General features: G+C 32.5%; 1 protein-coding gene across 1 annotated transcript in view; it reads left to right on the top strand.

Moving 5' to 3' along the window:
* LOC149958805 (kielin/chordin-like protein) overlaps positions 1-19,973 on the top strand; it is a 100,377-nt gene that overhangs the window by 40,284 nt on the left and 40,120 nt on the right. Inside the window, exons 22-27 of the mRNA XM_090167251.1 lie at positions 179-446; positions 1,377-1,547; positions 2,770-3,101; positions 16,813-16,906; positions 16,964-17,137; positions 18,272-18,543. Coding sequence (XP_090023377.1) covers positions 179-446; positions 1,377-1,547; positions 2,770-3,101; positions 16,813-16,906; positions 16,964-17,137; positions 18,272-18,543 — 1,311 coding nt within the window. The remainder of the gene's footprint in view (positions 1-178; positions 447-1,376; positions 1,548-2,769; positions 3,102-16,812; positions 16,907-16,963; positions 17,138-18,271; positions 18,544-19,973) is intronic.

Raw genomic sequence — 19,973 nt, 5'->3', positions numbered from 1 at the left:
CATATCTCATATAGGTCTGCATTACGCCCGACTTTGAACAAAATCGGCAATAAACACCTCGGGTACTCTCCTTGTAAGTGCGAAATTTAAATTTGGGAAAGATATAGTGTATTTGCTACAACGTAACAGCGACTTAAGTTTATCCACATTACTGAGAGACTAAATTCATCAAAGTTAGAATGGAACAGTGACGTGCGAAGAGCAAGTGTGCCCTGAACTACCTTGCACTCATCCGGTGGCGTTAAGGGACAAGTGCTGTCGGGTATGCGACCAGGGATGCGTCCTGGAAGGGAAACATCTTCCACACGCCGCCAAGTTTGAGCACCCCTGGGAGAAATGCATCGACTGCAAGTGCAACAGTGGGAACGTCACTTGCGCACAACGGAAGTGCGCCATTGTTAAATGTCTACATCCGGCCATAGAAAATTGCTGCCCGGAATGTAACAGTTAAGTGAAATTTTACTTTATCAATGACGAATTTGGATAAAAATAATCAGCTAGGCTAATACCCTTGGCACCACCCTAGGCCCAAGTCTTCTAACGACTTTTAATGCCATTAATTCAGATGGCTGGTTTAATCAAAGACTATATATACGCTTCGCTTACTAGACAGGCGTGTTCTATGGCTCAACTTGCATACCGATTGTGGCTACATCTCGACGCTGGTCAAAATTTTCCCCTAGCTTGAGCTGTGTTACTAGTGGCGCCTCTATCCGCGGGTCAAAATATTACCCCAGCTTTTACAGTGCTACAGAGGTGTTAACAGGTTTTTCCTAGGAACACGCCTGTCTAGAAAGCGAAGCGTATATATAGTCTTTGGGTTTAATCTAGATCAATCAAACATTTCTAGAATGGTGGACCTAGTCATATAGTGAGCGAGATTGTTTTTCGATTGTTGCCATGCCGCCCCGCGCCTCGCAAAAGGAATTTTGGCGCCCCTTTCCACCTGGCCGCTGTCCTGGCGCCCCTTTCCACCTGGCCGCTGTCCTGGCGCCCCTTTCCACCTGGCCGCTGTCCTGGCGCCCCTTTCCACCTGGCCGCTGTCCTGGCGCCCCTTTCCACCTGGCCGCTGTCCTGGCGCCCTTTTCCACCTGGCCCCTGTCCTGGCGCCCCTTTCCACCTGCCCGCTGTCCTGGCGCCCCTTTCCACCTGGCCGCTGTCCTGGCGCCTAGAACGACCGCTCCGCTTGCTCTACCCCGGTGAGCGCGTGCCAAGGCGTAGCACCAGCGCGTGATAGTTTGTTTATAAATCGAGTACTTTTCTCGCTAAAAGGTGCTTATCTGCCTCGTATGACATTACTCCACACATAGATATCAATTAAATGACACACTTCTGGTACGTAATAATGGACTTATGATGAGAAGTACCGATTTCAGATTGCGAATATCAAGGGGAGCTAATTCGGAACAACGAAAGGGTGAAGGTGGATGACGAATGTACCGTCTGCACCTGCGAGGAAGGGACTGTGGTCTGCCGCGCCAAACAATGTCCCCCTTACACTTGCAAGACGCCCATCCTACGCCACTGCTGCCCAGTATGCGTCGAAGGTACAGCTTTCAGTTCACACAGAATATGCATAATAAAATGGATTAATTAATAAAATTATTATTCATTAATTAGTTACTAATATAATTAACTAGTTAATGAATAACTAACCATTATTAATTCAATAAATAATTATATATTGAATTAGTTACTAATAATAAGGAATTAGTTACTAATAATAATGGCTTAGTTACTAATAATAAGGAATTAGTTACTAATAATAATGGCTTAGTTACTAATAATAAGGAATTAGTTACTAATAATAATGGCTTAGTTACTAATAATAATAATGAATTAGTTACTAATAATAATAATGAATTAGTTACTAAAAATAATAATGAATTAGTTACTAATAATAATAATGAATTAGTTACTAATAATAATAATAATGAATTAGTTACTAATAATAATAATGAATTAGTTACTAATAATAATAATAATGAATTAGTTACTAATAATAATAATAATGAATTAGTTACTAATAATAATAATAATAATGAACTAGTTACTAATAATAATAATAAATTAGTTACTAATAATAATAATGAATTAGTTACTAATAATAATAATGAATTAGTTACTAATAATAATAATGAATTAGTTACTAATAATAATAATGAATTAGTTACTAATAATAATGAATTAGTTACTAATAATAATGAATTAGTTACTAATAATAATAATGAATTAATTACTAATAATAATAATGAATTAGTTACTAATAATAATAATAATGAATTAGTTACTAATAATAATAATGCATTAGTTACTAATAATAATGAATTAGTTACTAATAATAATAATTAATTAGTTACTAATAATAATAATTAATTAGTTACTAATATAATGAATGAATTCATGAAATAGTAATTAGATAGTTACTAATTTAATGAATTAATTAAATATTAAGTTGTTACTAATTTAATGAATTAATTAAATATTAATTAAGTTGTTACTAATTTAATGAATTAATTAAATATTAATTAAGTTGTTAATAATATAATGAATTAATTAAATATTAATTAAATTGTTAATAATATAATGAATTAATTAAATATTAATTAAATTGTTAATAATATAATGAATTAATTAAATATTAATTAAATTGTTAATAATATAATGAATTAATTAAATAATAATAAAATTGTTACTAATAATGAAATGATTATGAATCAATTAAATAAAAATAAATTAATTTTTCATTTTCATTGAATTAACTACCAGGTTGCTATCACAACGGTAACACGTACGCCGTGGGCGAAGAGTTCCTAACTCCGGACAAGCCCTGCGAAACTTGCATTTGCGTCGAGGAGAAATTTCGGGACAAGACGCGAGCGATCGACAACAGCGAAAATTCCATCAACAACTGGTCGGATTTGCAAGACGGGAAGGTGCACTGCTACCCGACGCCCTGTCCACCCGCGCCCTGCAACAATCCTCAACAGGGGCCGTGTTGTCCCACGTGCACCGGCAACTGTCTTCTTGGAAGTTTAGATATTGAAAATGGCACCAGTATTACCGACCCGGATGACCCTTGCAACCGCTGCTTGTGTCTCGTAAGCATTTTCATTCTAACCACGAGTTAGTTACAATTTTAAAGTAGAGACGATAAATCAGTAGTGTCATAAGTACCTTATAGAGTGTTGTCGTCTGATACGATTTTTAAAACTTGTAACGTCACAGCTGTAGTGTTAAAAGTGGCCGCCATGACAGTTACCGTTTTTTATCAATAGGCAAATTACAATGGTGACGTCGCAGGGTTTCAGACGACAACACTCTATAGGGAAACGATCAACCTTTAACCAGTTAGATAGCCCTATAACCCTATAAAAAATATTAAGCGGTTAATTTTTAATAAAATAAATAAATTTCTGGAAATTGAAAAGCGCGTGTCCGCTGCGACACCTGGTGAGAAATCGGTGAGACACTCCTTGCTTGATTAAAATTGAAAAACCATATAGAAGCGCGCGCTGCTGAAGACGCGAAAGATTTGTTTTGCACGCGCGGCGCGTTCCATTTATACGAGACCTTAGCCTAATTTGCGCGATTTTAAAAGTTAGGATAGTTCGCAAATCGCTCACTAGGGTGCTGCTGACGCGGGTGATACGCCTTAAGATGGCGGCGAAAATTCAAACCCAAATACTGGCGTTATTTTGCGTTTCAACTTTTTGGACCAAAAACAATATTTTCAAGACAAAAAATGGTACGTGTAAGTATCATGAACGTCTTATTGATCTTTTGATATGCAAATAAGGCGATATTTGGAAAAGCTTGGCCGTGCCCCTTTACTCTTTTTATGTATATGGGCGTGGTTTTCTGTCACGAAGAATCATGGGACGAACATGGTGCTGCCCACATATTTTTGTTAGACTGAATACCTTCTTGTTATGATTACATAAAAGTAACTAAAACCTCTAAGATTTCAATTGGAATTATCTCTAGTAGAAGGAAAGTGAGGGCGAGGCTCCGAACCCGGGTTCGGGTTTGGGTTCGGGATCGAAATCCGGGATTTAAGGGATGAAATGGGGGTAAAATCGTCAAAAAGTCAATGTATTTAGGGTATTTCTCGCGACGATTTGTTTTCCCGTATATCAACATATTGTGTCCAGGCCAACTTGTTCATTTATCTACGCTTATCTCGAAAGATACTTGAACGTATATCTTATCAAGTTTTATCGTACGGAATAAGTTGAAATGATGTAAAAATTGATAACCTAGGCGACGCGTGCGCAGATTACCCCGGGGGACGCGGTTAATTTGAATTTAAGAGTGTTTTGACGTCATGGAATATTCGTTGTTAAAGTAGAATGGAAATATTTTTAAACTTCATTTTAATATCATTGTAGTACTTCAATATGCTTGACACTTGAACCAATCTCACGAGTATTTCTTAAAACGAATATCTCGATCGCGTTTTATCGTACGAAATAAGTGGAAATTATGTAAGTTGTATGATACTTGATAACCTAGGCAGGAAGATAGCGCGCGCATGCGTGGATTACCTGGGAGGCGCGGATTGCCCGGGCGCGCGGTTAATTTGAATTTAAAACATGGATTACCTCCGAAATAATTCATGTACCCAATATTGGACCGCAAGTTTTTTTTCTTTTTAGGGGAATCTCTATGGGAGTTTAACATTACAATAAAGCTAATAGGTCCAGTTTGGGGTACTTTTGGTCCGAAATGGGGTACATAGGGCCGAAAATGGTGACTTTGGTCGTTTTAAGGGTACTTTTGGTCTATTTTGGTCCATTTTTGGGTACATCAGAAAAGCAGTTGGAAAAACGAAGAGCCTTATTTTCCACCCATCTCCAAACTCCAAAAATTTATTGCTTTAATTTATTTATCGCTTCCGTAGGTATAAAATAAGATAAAAACCACTTACCTATATTTTAATTACGGTAAATTAAAAATAATTAGTGTACTAAGTTACGTTTAAAAGAACCTTTTGTAACAATTCCAATATGTATATATAGGTAAAAGGATTGAAAAAATACTTAAAGTGGTTTTACTGATAAACTCTAAAGGAATTTAACTTTAAAGGGTATCTTAGATTATTGTTTTTAATTTTATTCAAGTTGAAAACGTATTAAGAGTCCTTCAATAAAAGGATTTTATTTACGAACTTAATTCATATTTTCTTCAAACTTTCAATTCGCTTTTATTACTATTTAAATACGGTAAAATATAATTCTTATACACAAATATAGTCAGAAAGATACTATAAAACACTAAAATTAAAATTAAATTAAAGTTGTGTGGATAAGATTTGTAAATATCATTTTGAAACTAATAACTTTCACGCTTTATTTAAGTCAAGCCAATAAAAACAATTACCTATATTTTAAATACGGTAAAATATAAATACATTTCCGATATGTAAATAGGTAGAATAACACTATGAAAAGTTCCTTTTTCTTCTTTTAATACGACAACACACAACTCTGATACGCAAATATATAAAGAAAATATAAAAAGAATTTACTCTACGTTCGATACGTTAAAATACATTTCCGATACACAAATATAGATAAAGAAATACTATAAAATGTAAAAAGGTAGAAAAATACTACACATTAACCATTATGAATTTAAGCTTACAACATCCTTCACGTATAGAGCATAACATATATGTTCAGAGTTAACTTGTTTCCTCGTTATCTTTATCGCATGTGTTTTAAATAGCGTATGGAATAAGTTAAGAATGTACTGAAATGGTGTATGTTTAAACCTCGTAGAATAAAGAGTAAAACATATGATCAGAGTCGGCTTGATTACTAAAGCGAATAACACAGAGACGTTTCCGGTGTAGTCACGTAGGAAGAAAAATACTACAACACTCTCTATACTCTACATTCAACACGTTAAAATATACTTCCGAAATGCCAATATAGGTAGTAAAATACTACAAAATCTCTATACTTTACCTTCAATACGTTAAATTACATTCCAATATGTAAATATAGGAGGAAAAATACTACAAAAGCCTCTTTTCTTGGCGTTCAATATGTTAAAATAGATTTCTGAAATGCAAATATAGGTAGTAAATACTACAAAAGCCTCTTTTCTTGGCGTTCAATATGTTAAAATAGATTTCTGAAATGCAAATATAGGTAGTAATTACTACAAAAGCCTCTTACTCTACGTTCAATACGTTAAATTAATGATATGCCTCCGATCGAATCGTTCACATTTTCCTATTTAAATATACGCATTTAAATTAGAATTGCTTCTAGTGTTCGGCAGTCGATTAATTTTTATCCACAAATTTTCCGATTTATTTAAAAAACGTTGGTAAAAAGAATATCATTTTAACTTATTTAATTGTGTTTTTTACCCAACCAAGCATTTATTTGAATAAAAGTGATATTTATTTAAATAACCAATAGTTAAATAAAAATTGTTAAATGTTTAAATAATCGAAAGTGAACAAGCCTTTTTTTTAAATAAAACAAACAGACTTTAGAGTTGATAAGATTTGTAAATATCATTTGAAACTAATAATTTTCACGCTTTAGTTAAGTCAAGCAATTACATTTTTAAAAATGAAATAAGTTAAACAATATAAAAATTTGTAAATATTGTAAATATTTTTAGGTAATAAAGAAATTAAGAAATGTTTTAATTAAAATATCTTTCATTTTCTACTACATTTTTAAAAATGAAAGAAGTTTAACAATATAATTATTCTAATATAATTTCAAAATCAGGTATTATTTAAAGTACAAATGCATGATTTAGTGAAGCAATTCTTATTTAAATACTTTTATTTAATTAATTTGTGTATCTGAAATGTATTTATTGAAAAATAAGTGGGTTTTACTATTTATCACGGTTTTATATATATATATATATATATATATATTGGAATTGTTACAAAAGGTTCTTTTAAACGTAACTTAGTACATTAATTTATTTTTTAAGTTCAAAACGTATTAAGAGCCCTTCAGAGTACTATAAAAGGATTTCATTTACAAACTAAATTAATATTTTCTTCTCACTTTCAATTCGTTATAATTTGAATTTAAATGAAAACATCATGGATTATAGGTACGTAATCTACTATTAGACCGAACGGATTAAAAAATACTTAAAGTAAGTGGTTTTACTGATAAACTAAAGGAATTTAACTTTAAAGGGTATCTTAGATTATTGTTTTTAATATTATTAAAGTTCAAAATGTATAAAGAGTCCTTCAAAGTAATTTAAAAGAATTTTATTTACGAACTAAATCCATATTTTAGAAGTTAGTTTGTATGAAATACTTACTAATACCTGAAAAATGGACTTTAGAGTTGATAAGATTTGTAAATATCATTTGAAACTAATAATTTTCACGCTTTATTTAAGTCAAGCAATTACATTTTTAAAAATGAAAGAAGTTAAACAATATAAAAATTTGTAAATATTGTAAATATTTTTAGGTAATAAAGAAATTAAGAAATGTTTTAATTAAAATATCTTTCATTTTCTACTACATTTTTAAAAATGAAAGAAGTTTAACAATATAATTATTCTAATATAATTTCAAAATCAGGTATTATTTAAAGTACAAATGCATAATTTAGTGAAGCAATTCTTATTTAAATACTTTTATTTAATTAATTTGTGTATCTGAAATGTATTACTTGAAAAATAAGTGGGTTTTACTATTTATCACGTTTTTATATATATATATATATATATATATATATATATATATATATATATATATATATATATATATATATATATATATATATATATATATATATATATATATATATATATATATATATATATATATATATATATATTGGAATTGTTACAAAAGGTTCTTTTAAACGTAACTTAGTACATTAATTTATTTTGGAAGTTCAAAACGTATTAAGAGCCCTTCAGAGTACTATAAAAGGATTTCATTTACAAACTAAATTAATATTTTCTTCAAACTTTCAATTCGTTATAATTTGAATTTAAATGAAAACATCATGGATTATAGGTGCGTAATCTACTATTAGACCGAACTAATTAAAAAATAATACTTAAAGTAAGTGGCTTTACTGATAAACTCTAAAGGAGTTTTAGAATTTTCTAGAAATAAAACTAAAACGTAAACCAAGTTTAAAACGAAACTAATAACTGGGAGAAAGGTTGAAGTAAGTAATTTTTTTGATTTTTCGTTTTTTAATTTTTGAGTTCCCTATATTATTATAAACTAAATTAAATATAATTTTTTAAAATTTGTGATAAAAGATCTGCTCCTTCGTGTTTTACGATGGTGCCCCGAGCCTCCGTCGACGTCTGAAATGTGAAATGGGGCACCGACGGGGCTGGCGCGGACGCTGGGGCACGGGCGCCACCCGCGTCTCAATGTCTGACTATCATCTCGCAGTTCCATACTGGGCTATTTGACCATCAAAATGACCAAATACACGTATATTTGAACATTTCCTTGAATACATGACTGAAAAATTGCTTAAAGCTCCATCTACTTGGTTACAAAATTTGTTAAATACTTGGCTTTAAGGCCATCTAAATTAAAGTTAGAAGAAGCTAGACAAAGAGAAATTGTTCTGAAAAATAAAATTAAATATATAAAAACTAACCAATAGTATTTCGAATACCAAATAATTCGACGTATTTGTTTTTGAAATAACTAAATAGTTTGCATATTTGTCAAAAAAAAAACTAAAAAAGTAATTGAAATTACTATTAATTTTACTTGCAATAGTAAAATACTAAACCAAATGTATAATTTATATTTTATTTTATTTAATAAATTTAAACTATAATACTAAACTTTTTCAAAAAAAACTTTTACAAACAAAATTTAAAATACACATTTTTAAAATTTAACTACACCAGCTCCAAGTCAGCTAGCGACTTTTTTTTTAAGTAACTACTAACTACAATTAAAATCAAAGGATCTGCTATATTTTTCATGCTTTGAAAACAATTCATTAAAATCTCGAGTTTTTAAATATATGTAAAACACGAAGGAGCAGATCTTTTATCACAAATTTTCAAAAATTATATTTAATTTAGTTTATAATAATATAGGGAACTCAAAAATTAAAAAACGAAAAATCAAAAAAATTACTTACTTCAACCTTTCTCCCAGTTATTAGTTTCGTTTTAAACTTGGTTTACGTTTTAGTTTTATTTCTAGAAAATTCTAAAACTCCTTTAGAGTTTATCAGTAAAACCACTTACTTTAAGTATTATTTTTTAATTAGTTCGGTCTAATAGTAGATTACGCACCTATAATCCATGATGTTTTCATTTAAATTCAAATTATAACGAATTGAAAGTTTGAAGAAAATATTAATTTAGTTTGTAAATGAAATCCTTTTATAGTACTCTGAAGGGCTCTTAATACGTTTTGAACTTCCAAAATAAATTAATGTACTAAGTTACGTTTAAAAGAATCTTTTGTAACAATTCCAATATATATAAATAAATAATACCTGATTTTGAAATTATATTAGAATAATTATATTGTTAAACTTCTTTCATTTTTAAAAATGTAGTAGAAAATGAAAGATATTTTAATTAAAACATTTCTTAATTTCTTTATTACCTAAAAATATTTACAATATTTACAAATTTTTATATTGTTTAACTTCTTTCATTTTTAAAAATGAAATTGCTTGACTTAAATAAAGCGTGAAAATTATTAGTTTCAAATGATATTTACAAATCTTATCAACTCTAAAGTCTGTTTGTTTTATTTAAAAAATAGGCTTGTTCACTTTCGATTATTTAAACATTTAACAATTTTTATTTAACTATTGGTTATTTAAATAAATATCACTTTTATTCAAATAAATGCTTGGTTGGGTAAAAAACACAATTAAATAAGTTAAAATGATATTCTTTTTACCAACGTTTTTTAAATAAATCGGAAAATTTGTGGATAAAAATTAATCGACTGCCGAACACTAGAAGCAATTCTAATTTAAATGCGTATATTTAAATAGGAAAATGTGAACGATTTGATCGGAGGCATATCATTAATTTAACGTATTGAACGTAGAGTAAGAGGCTTTTGTAGTAATTACTACCTATATTTGCATTTCAGAAATCTATTTTAACATATTGAACGCCAAGAAAAGAGGCTTTTGTAGTATTTACTACCTATATTTGCATTTCAGAAATCTATTTTAACATATTGAACGCCAAGAAAAGAGGCTTTTGTAGTATTTACTACCTATATTTGCATTTCAGAAATCTATTTTAACATATTGAACGCCAAGAAAAGAGGCTTTTGTAGTATTTACTACCTATATTTACATATTGGAATGTAATTTAACGTATTGAAGGTAGAGTATAGAGATTTTGTAGTATTTACTACCTACATTTGCATTTCAGAAATCTATTTTAACATATTGAACGCCAAGAAAAGAGGCCTTTGTAGTATTTTTCCTCCTATATTTACATATTGGAATGTAATTTAACGTATTGAAGGTAAAGTATAGAGATTTTGTAGTATTTTACTACCTATATTGGCATTTCGGAAGTATATTTTAACGTGTTGAATGTAGAGTATAGAGAGTGTTGTAGTATTTTTCTTCCTACGTGACTACACCGGAAACGTCTCTGTGTTATTCGCTTTAGTAATCAAGCCGACTCTGAACATATGTTTTACTCTTTATTCTTCGAGGTTTAAACATACACCATTTCAGTACATTCTTAACTTATTCCATACGCTATTTAAAACACATGTGATAAAGATAACGAGGAAACAAGTTAACTCTGAACATATATGTTATGCTCTATACGTGAAGGATGTTGTAAGCTTAAATTCATAATGGTTAATGTGTAGTATTTTTCTACCTTTTTACATTTTATAGTATTTCTTTATCTATATTTGTGTATCGGAAATGTATTTTAACGTATCGAACGTAGAGTAATTTTTTTTTTATATTTTCTTTATATATTTGCGTATCAGAGTTGTGTGTTGTCGTATTAAAAGAAGAAAAAGGAACTTTTCATAGTGTTATTCTACCTATTTACATATCGGAAATGTATTTATATTTTACCGTATTTAAAATATAGGTAATTGTTTTTATTGGCTTGACTTAAATAAAGCGTGAAAGTTATTAGTTTCAAAATGATATTTACAAATCTTATCCACACAAATTTAATTTAATTTTAATTTTAGTGTTTTATAGTATCTTTCTGACTATATTTGTGTATAAGAATTATATTTTACCGTATTTAAATAGTAATAAAAGCGAATTGAAAGTTTGAAGAAAATATGAATTAAGTTCGTAAATAAAATCCTTTTATTGAAGGACTCTTAATACGTTTTCAACTTGAATAAAATTAAAAACAATAATCTAAGATACCCTTTAAAGTTAAATTCCTTTAGAGTTTATCCGTAAAACCACTTTAAGTATTTTTTCAATCCTTTTACCTATATATACATATTGGAATTGTTACAAAAGGTTCTTTTAAACGTAACTTAGTACACTAATTATTTTTAATTTACCGTAATTAAAATATAGGTAAGTGGTTTTTATCTTATTTTATACCTACGGAAGCGATAAATAAATTAAAGCAATAAATTTTTGGAGTTTGGAGATGGGTGGAAAAATAAGGCTCTTCGTTTTTCCAACTGCTTTTCTGATGTACCCAAAAATTGACCAAAATAGACCAAAAGTACCCTTAAAACGACCAAAGTCACCATTTTCGGCCCTATGTACCCCATTTCGGACCAAAAGTACCCCAAACTGGACCTATTAGCTTTATTGTAATGTTAAACTCCCATAGAGATTCCCCTAAAAAGAAAAAAAACTTGCGGTCCAATTTTGGGTACATGAATTATTTCGGAGGTAATCCATGTTTTAAATTCAAATTAACCGCGCGCCCGGGCAATCCGCGCCTCCCAGGTAATCCACGCACGCGCGCGCTATCTTCCTGCCTAGGTTATCAAGTATCATACAACTTACATAATTTCCACTTATTTCGTACGATAAAACGCGATCGAGATATTCGTTTTAAGAAATACTCGTGAGATTGGTTCAAGTGTCAAGCATATTGAAGTACTACAATGATATTAAAATGAAGTTTAAAAATATTTCCATTCTACTTTAACAACGAATATTCCATGACGTCAAAACACTCTTAAATTCAAATTAACCGCGTCCCCCGGGGTAATCTGCGCACGCGTCGCCTAGGTTATCAATTTTTACATCATTTCAACTTATTCCGTACGATAAAACTTGATAAGATATACGTTCAAGTATCTTTCGAGATAAGCGTAGATAAATGAACAAGTTGGCCTGGACACAATATGTTGATATACGGGAAAACAAATCGTCGCGAGAAATACCCTAAATACATTGACTTTTTGACGATTTTACCCCCATTTCATCCCTTAAATCCCGGATTTCGATCCCGAACCCAAACCCGAACCCGGGTTCGGAGCCTCGCCCTCACTTTCCTTCTACTATCTCTCACGCCAATGACCGTTTAAATCAATACGTGGCTAAGGATTGACAACTCCCCGCCAGATGTTACTAGTCTTTAGAAATTGAAGGATCAGCAAAGGTTTATTGGAAAATTGATACGTTTTCAACCTTAACAATAAGGTTTAAGGCTGGTTTTCATTAAAACCAAAACACCATGACCCGTGATGACTGTGAGCATTGACGCACAAAAAATTGTGTTAGTCCTAACGTGGACTTTTTAGGTCGACGCAAAAATATTGTATTAGACCAAAGATAATTTAAACTCGTACCCTAGATTCGAAATCACTCTCTCGCGCGTTGCCGATAGCGTTTACCCACTTCCCGCCGGAACGCAGAAAAAATTCGCTCCATGGTTTGCGCCTTACCGCAACCACGGCCAACTTCGATCACGCGCTGCCGCGCTATATAGCGCGTGATCGAAGTTGGTCGTGCCGCAACCGATGGAGCCCGATTTTTCTGAGGTCACGTGCCGGAAAAGGGTAAACGCTTCGTAACCAAACCGTCAATGGGAAAGCTCTCAGTATTCGAATCTAGGGTACGAGTTTAAATTATCTTTCATTAGACCTAACGGGAATTTTTTACGGTGACGCAAAAATATTCCATGAGGCTTAACGGGAATTTTTGGCTTCGACACAAAAATATTTGTATGAGGCTTAACGGGAAATTTTGGCTTCGACGCAAAAATATTGTATGAGGCTTAACGGGAATTTTTGGCGTCGACGCAAAAATATTGTATGAGGCCTAACGGAAATTTTTTTACGGTGATGCAAAAATATTGTATTAGACCTAACAGGGATTTTTGGTGTCGACGCAAAAATATTGTATGATGCTTAACGGGAATTTTTGGCTTCGACGCAAAAATATTGTATGATGCTTAACGGGAATTTTTTGCTTCGACGCAAAAATATTGTATGAGGCCTAACGGGAATTTTTTACGGTGACTCAAATATATGGTATTAGGTCTAACGGGAATTTTTGGCGTCGACGCAAAAATATTGTATGAGGCCTAACGGGAATTTTTTTACGGTTATGCAAAAATATTGTATTAGACCTAACAGGGATTTTTGGTTTCGACGCAAAAATATTGTATGAGGCCTAACGGGGATTTTTGGCTTCGACCCAAAAATATTGTATGATGCTTAACGGGAATTTTTGGCTTCGACGCAAAAATATTGTATGAGGCTTAACGGGAATTTTTGGCTTCGACGCAAAAATATTGTATGAGGCTTAACGGGAATTTTTGGCTTCGACGCAAAAATATTGTATGAGGCTTAACGGGAATTTTTGGCTTCGACGCAAAAATATTGTATGATGCTTAACGGGAATTTTTGGCGTTGACGCAAAAATATTGTATGAGGCCTAACGGGAATTTTTGGCGTCGACGAAAAAATGTTGTATGATGCCTATAGGAAATATTTTAGTGTCGATGCAAAAATATTGTATTCTTAAATAAATTTATCAAAATATAAGCAAACGATACAAAAATTATATTAAAATACAAGTATCATTATTTATAAAGTCAAATTTACGAATATCAATGAAGAAAAAACTAATAGCGTCTACCGTAGCTGCTACCTATCAATGGCGATTCAAAAGAGAGTTTTTTCGACCGCGAATTACAAACAAAACGCTTCGTTAGAATTTTGAGCCTAAACGCGATTTCGCTGATATTTATCGTCATCACACTAACCTGGTACTAATATTACCAACAAGAAATTTATCTTCCTACCACAAACCACGTACCATAGAGTAACCCACTCACATAGAGTGGAAGGCTATCAGCAAAAGTTGTTAACACTTTTCGCGCGTGAAATAAACAAGCTGGCCTAAAGGAAATGTACAATATCTGGATAAAAAGTAAGTTTATAGTGAGTTGCAGGCTAAGAAAGACAAAATATATAGTACAATCGGCACAAGGATACCTCAGATCGTTTCCGGTCATTCCACCGCGCGAAATTTTAATTTGGCCATTTTACGGTCAAATTCGAATTTTGCTCTTTTAGCGCCATCTAGAGACCGAAATTGGAATCTTTATTTGTAAATTTCATAATTGTGGTGGTGAGCAAATTTAAAAGATAAGGCATTCCTATCATTCTTAAATTTAAAATAGTATTTATAATTATTTAATTTTGTTAATTTATTTCTACGTCTTACCAGTTAAATCGGCAGTTTCTTTTAAAATAGTTACCACGCTTTCTTTGGGGTAACGTTGTCTTAATGAGCTATAGACGTTTAAAATTATGTTTTTATCTTTACTTTTTAACAATAAACCTTTATCGTGCTTTTTATAGTAACCTCTTGGGCTATTTAAAATATTTGGAGCTTCAATTATCGAACCTTCTTTAGCTGCATTCAGTAATTAAACTCATGACAACATGAAATTAAAAAATAGATTCCAATTTCGGTTCCTAGATGGCGCGAAAAAACGATGAAACTCACGAAATTTGAAATTGACCGTAAAGTGGTCAAATTTAAATTACGCGCGGTCGACTGGCCGGAAATGGTCTGAGGTATCCTTGCGCCGACTGTACTATATATTTTGTCTTTCTTAGCCTGCAACTGACTATAGTTTCTAAAATATGTAAAAACAACACCCTCGCTCTTCGAACTATATTAATTCAAGCCTCGAAAACAAGTCGGCCCGTTAGGATTTATGTTTAATGCGCTTCCATAGGGCCTTCCACTCTATGCGAGTTGGTTACTCCATGGGCCAAATAATGATAAATCCAGGACATGACTCTGGTACCTTCACGCGTACTAAATCAGCCGTCCACTAAAAGACACAGGCGGCCATTTTAGTAGGGGGGAAAAGGAGGAAAAAATAAAAAAAATTGGGGGCAAAATCAAGCAAGTTTCCGGTTTCCCGAACGCCATCTAGTGATGACTGAGTCGGAATTCGGAAATAAGTGGCGGTTGTAATTCGAAAATCCTGCCATTTTTGGCCCCTCATTTTTTGATAAATTTTAACGATTCTAGGAAAGTATATGTTTAATATTAAATAATTATATATATTATACTAATTATGAACTTTGTACGTATAAAAATAAGTACTTCCTTTAATAACCACACTATATATGATAACTGTGAATAAATATTCCAGGATATTTACTACGACGACCACGTGTATTATTTTTGAAAACTGTCCCTAAAAAATTTGCTCCCAAAATGACGTAGGTCCGCGATCGCGCGTTTTTCCCAATAGGGGGCAATAGTGATCGGGTGTTAGCGCTGTTGGACGGGTTTTTCGCATAGAGTCATGTCCTGGATTTATCATTATTTGGCCCATGGTTACTCTATGCCACCTACCCTAAGAGATCCCTCGCTGGTAATAATTTAAATTTTTTTATGTCTCGAATGTGATGCATCTTTTTTAAGAGCCCGCCATCTCACGACAAGTAGAGGCAGTTTTAAAGATACAAAGATGAACACGCGCAAACATAAACAAAGTATTGTAGAAACTGTAAAATAAAGGATTTTCACGCGCTGTATGCTGTAAAAATTAGCCACATCACTTGAGAAAACGTTTTTAGAGGTTGATGCCAATCCTTCTTGGGGTAGGTGGTCTGTGTTCCGACAGACTATAATTCAGCGAAATCGTTCAGTGTCATATGTTATTATGTTACTTATGGTAGTATGAAACATATAACTTTGCGAGTGAAATATCCATACAGATCGTTAAATTGACACACGTACGTACGTACCTACGCAGATTCCTAAATAATATTTTTAATTAAGTATTTCTTAATTAATTAATAAACTACTAATTAGTTATTAAGTAAGTAATTTAACATAAAATAATTATTGTTGTTAAATTGTGAGTTAATAATTTTTAAAAATTAAATAATTTTTAGTTAATTTTTATTTATTAATTTTTTAATTAATTAATAATAATAATTAAATATTAAGTAAGTAATTTAATGTTAAATAATTATTGTTATTAAATTGGGAGTTAATAATTTTTAAAAATTAAATAGATTTTAATTAATTTTTATTTATTAATTAATTAATTAATTGACTAATAAGAAAATACTAATGAAGTAATTTAATATTAAAAAATTCTTGTTATTGATAATTTTTGAAAAGCAAATAGCTTTAAATTCGGTTTCATTCGGTTTTATTCTTAATTAATCAACTAATAATTAATTATTAATTAATTAATTTAATATTAAATAATTCTAGTTAATAGATTATGTATTAATAATTTTTAATATTAAATCATTTTAATTAAATTTTATTATTAATTATTTAATTAATGATAAAAATTTAAAAATTTCGTTCTGGTTAATTAATTAATCAATTATTTAATTAGGACGAAGTACTCGAATGCACGATAGTAGAATGTCCTCGAGTGGCCTGCACAGCGACTGTACTGAAAGAAGGTGACTGTTGTGAAACTTGCAAAGGTACTTGCGAATTCAGATACACCGCAGCGATTTAGCTAATTAGACTTAATTTCGAAGGTTGTCGCTACGACGGGAAGAACTACGACAGCGGTTCCAGTTGGACCTCCCTCAAAGACCCCTGTCAATCGTGTCAATGCGACGGTGGTCAGGTCACCTGCTCACAAATTCAATGCGTGGTACCTTGTCTCAACCCTCTTCAAGTACCGGGTCAATGCTGTCCAGTTTGTCCAGGTAAAATCCAACAGAAACATATTCACGTATCCTTGGCCTGATTAATACACGATCATTTCCATAACAAGCCAGCAAAGGCTTATTTCCATCCTTCTCTCGTTAAACAAGTTTGCCAAAAGGTCGAAAATATAGTCCGGCGCTTAAGTCGCCCTTTACATTCGTGAACCGGAACATAAGGCGAGAAAAGCCCAGTAATGATATTTTAACATTATTAAGTTTATTAAATTATATTATTATTACGGTTAACCTCTAACCTTACTAGATAGAGAGCTCCAAATTCCTAGAATAGACAGCGACGATGCAAAAATCCATCTATAAACTATTCCTGTATACCCTGAAATCGAGTTTGCAGATATCCAAGGGTCGCAATACATGGAAATGGTGCCAACCAAAAACAAAATTTGCTAAATTTTCCCCTTATTATTATTATTAGTGAATAACAGTGACTGCGCACGCGCGGAGGTATTACAAGGAGTGGTTATGTTTTGAAATGACGTTAGCTACGCCACCTTAAGAATCTTAACGATATTACTATTTTGCTATTAAAAAAGACGCAAAAAAGTAGTATTTGCATAATAATGCCAACAGGAAATGCTAAAGGATAGCTTCATGGAATTTCTTCGCGCATGCGCACAGTGAGTTACGAATTTTTCGCCGATAGAGGGATGGGAATAAGAGTTTGTACGTTTTACAAGAGTTAAATGGTCCCTATATAAGCAAATAGTTAAAGCAGGAAATTACATAAGTATACAGTAGGCATGTCTAAGGAAGACGATGGTGGCCGTGAAAAGGGCGTTTTTTGCAAAGGGGATTTCGCTCGCGACGTGCTAAGCTATACTTAGCTCCTAGTCGACATTAAGCTATGTCTCGAATAAAAAATTTCTTACCTTTTTAAGCCGTCTCAATTCGTGATTTTAGGTAGAGCTAGAACAAGTTCGTGAAGAACATGCCCAGTTCTCAAAGATCTTTAGTGTTTAAACTAATAGGAATGTTTTAAGTAGTTGAATTCCCGCCCTTTTCTGGAGCCGATTTCACAGCACGGTGCCATTTCATCCTTAGACATTCCTAGTGTACACATATAATTTCCCGTTCCAAGATGTATCCAACAATATCTAAGTAAAAATACGTCAACAGGTTGCACGGTTGGCTCTATGGTCTACCAATCCGGAGAAACGTTCAAATCCAACTTTAACCCTTGCGAAATTTGTACTTGCGATTCGGGACAACTACTCTGTCTAACCCAACACTGTCCCACTCTAATTGGATGTCCCAGGGAATCCATATTGCCACCGAGGGACACGGAGTGCTGTCCCACCTGCGCGGGACTGAGTACAGATTGCAACGAAAATGACCTTCAAATTCGGGTTCATCCCAATAACGATCCTTGCTTCAGTTGCGAATGTAAGGTACGTAACACCATGGATTAATAGTTCAACCAAGGATGTATTTATTGCAACTGACAACTACAGTAAGCTAATTCCCCCATAGACTAATACAAGAGACACTTCTCGGGCAGCTTTTCGCGTCACGCTTACGTTACGCAGCAGCCAAAGATGGGACTAGTTCGCGATCGTCTCACTAGGGCGCGTTGGCTTCAACTTCAGGGGCAAATAAATCGTCACGTGACTTCGGAATTCCCACATGGCTGGCATGCTGGCATCAGCCGGTTTTATTTGAATTTCTGCATCATCGGTTTTATTTTCAAATAAATTTATGTCAGTTATTTATTTTCTGGGATAATGGATGTGCCACTAGATATTTCAATTAACTGCAGACAATTAGACGATTTAATAAGTGGTAAGTATTTAAATATATTTTAAACAATATATAATTAATTTAATAGCTCCAAGGATTAAATGGTAGTGGGAAAAATGCCTGCAGGAATTGAAAATAGTTGTCGAATTAAATTGAGATTCCAGTTATAAGAAAATAAAAACCTCAATATACCTACGTTAATTTAATTAAACCTAATAGATCTTGAAAAACATCAAGCCACTTTTATTTGTAAAATCGAGTCTATCGAGAAAGAAATGGCGCAAATAATTGCTTGACATAATAGTTTCGAAACTCGAAAAAAGAGGGCTGCACCGGTTCAAAAATAATAATAATAATAAATAGCTTTATTAGGATATCCAACTCAGTTTTTTAACTGCTTTCCAGTTGGGTCCACATGAACAACAATACATTTTAAAATATATAAAGAGATAATTTTAAATAAACAAGAACAAAAAATAATTTAACTATTGGAGTGTCGTGGAGTAAATTTAGTATAGAAGTACGAAACTGATTTAAAGTAGCAGAGGTGTCAATAATCACATGAGAAAGATCAGTCCACAGTTTAATACCGCGGCATCGCACACTAGAATTTCGAAGCGTAGGGGCCATGAGAGGAACTTGGTAGCCATATTTGGAGACTTTTGTATTGTATTGATGACGGTTAGATATTGGTTGAAAATGGTCACGAAGATATTCAGGAACTAGATTATTTTGTATTTTAAACATAAAAATGTACATGTGAAGTAGATACTCTTGTTTGAGGGTTAGCCAGTTAACTGAATGACGAGCCGCCGTGGCAGAGGAGCGTCTTGATAAACCCAGGATAGTTTTAGGCGCACGGTTTTGTAACACTTGAAGGCGATTTACATTAGCGACAGAGGCTGAATGATATAGTATATCGCCGTAGTCAAATAACGGCTTGACCATCGTTTTAAAAATCAAGTTCAAAAGGGGTACATCCAAGAAGGGCTTCAATAATCACGTGTCTTGCCCCTGAAAAGTTCGAATTCATCCCCCGGCGTATGTCTCGTTACAGGAATCAGACTTTGGGGATAGCGTT

Source organism: Leiobunum rupestre, chromosome 2, assembly GCF_980474605.1.
Source record: "Leiobunum rupestre chromosome 2, qqLeiRupe1.1.hap1, whole genome shotgun sequence".
NCBI classification, from domain to species: domain Eukaryota; kingdom Metazoa; phylum Arthropoda; class Arachnida; order Opiliones; family Sclerosomatidae; genus Leiobunum; species Leiobunum rupestre.
This window is presented reverse-complemented; position numbering and strand designations above follow the sequence as displayed.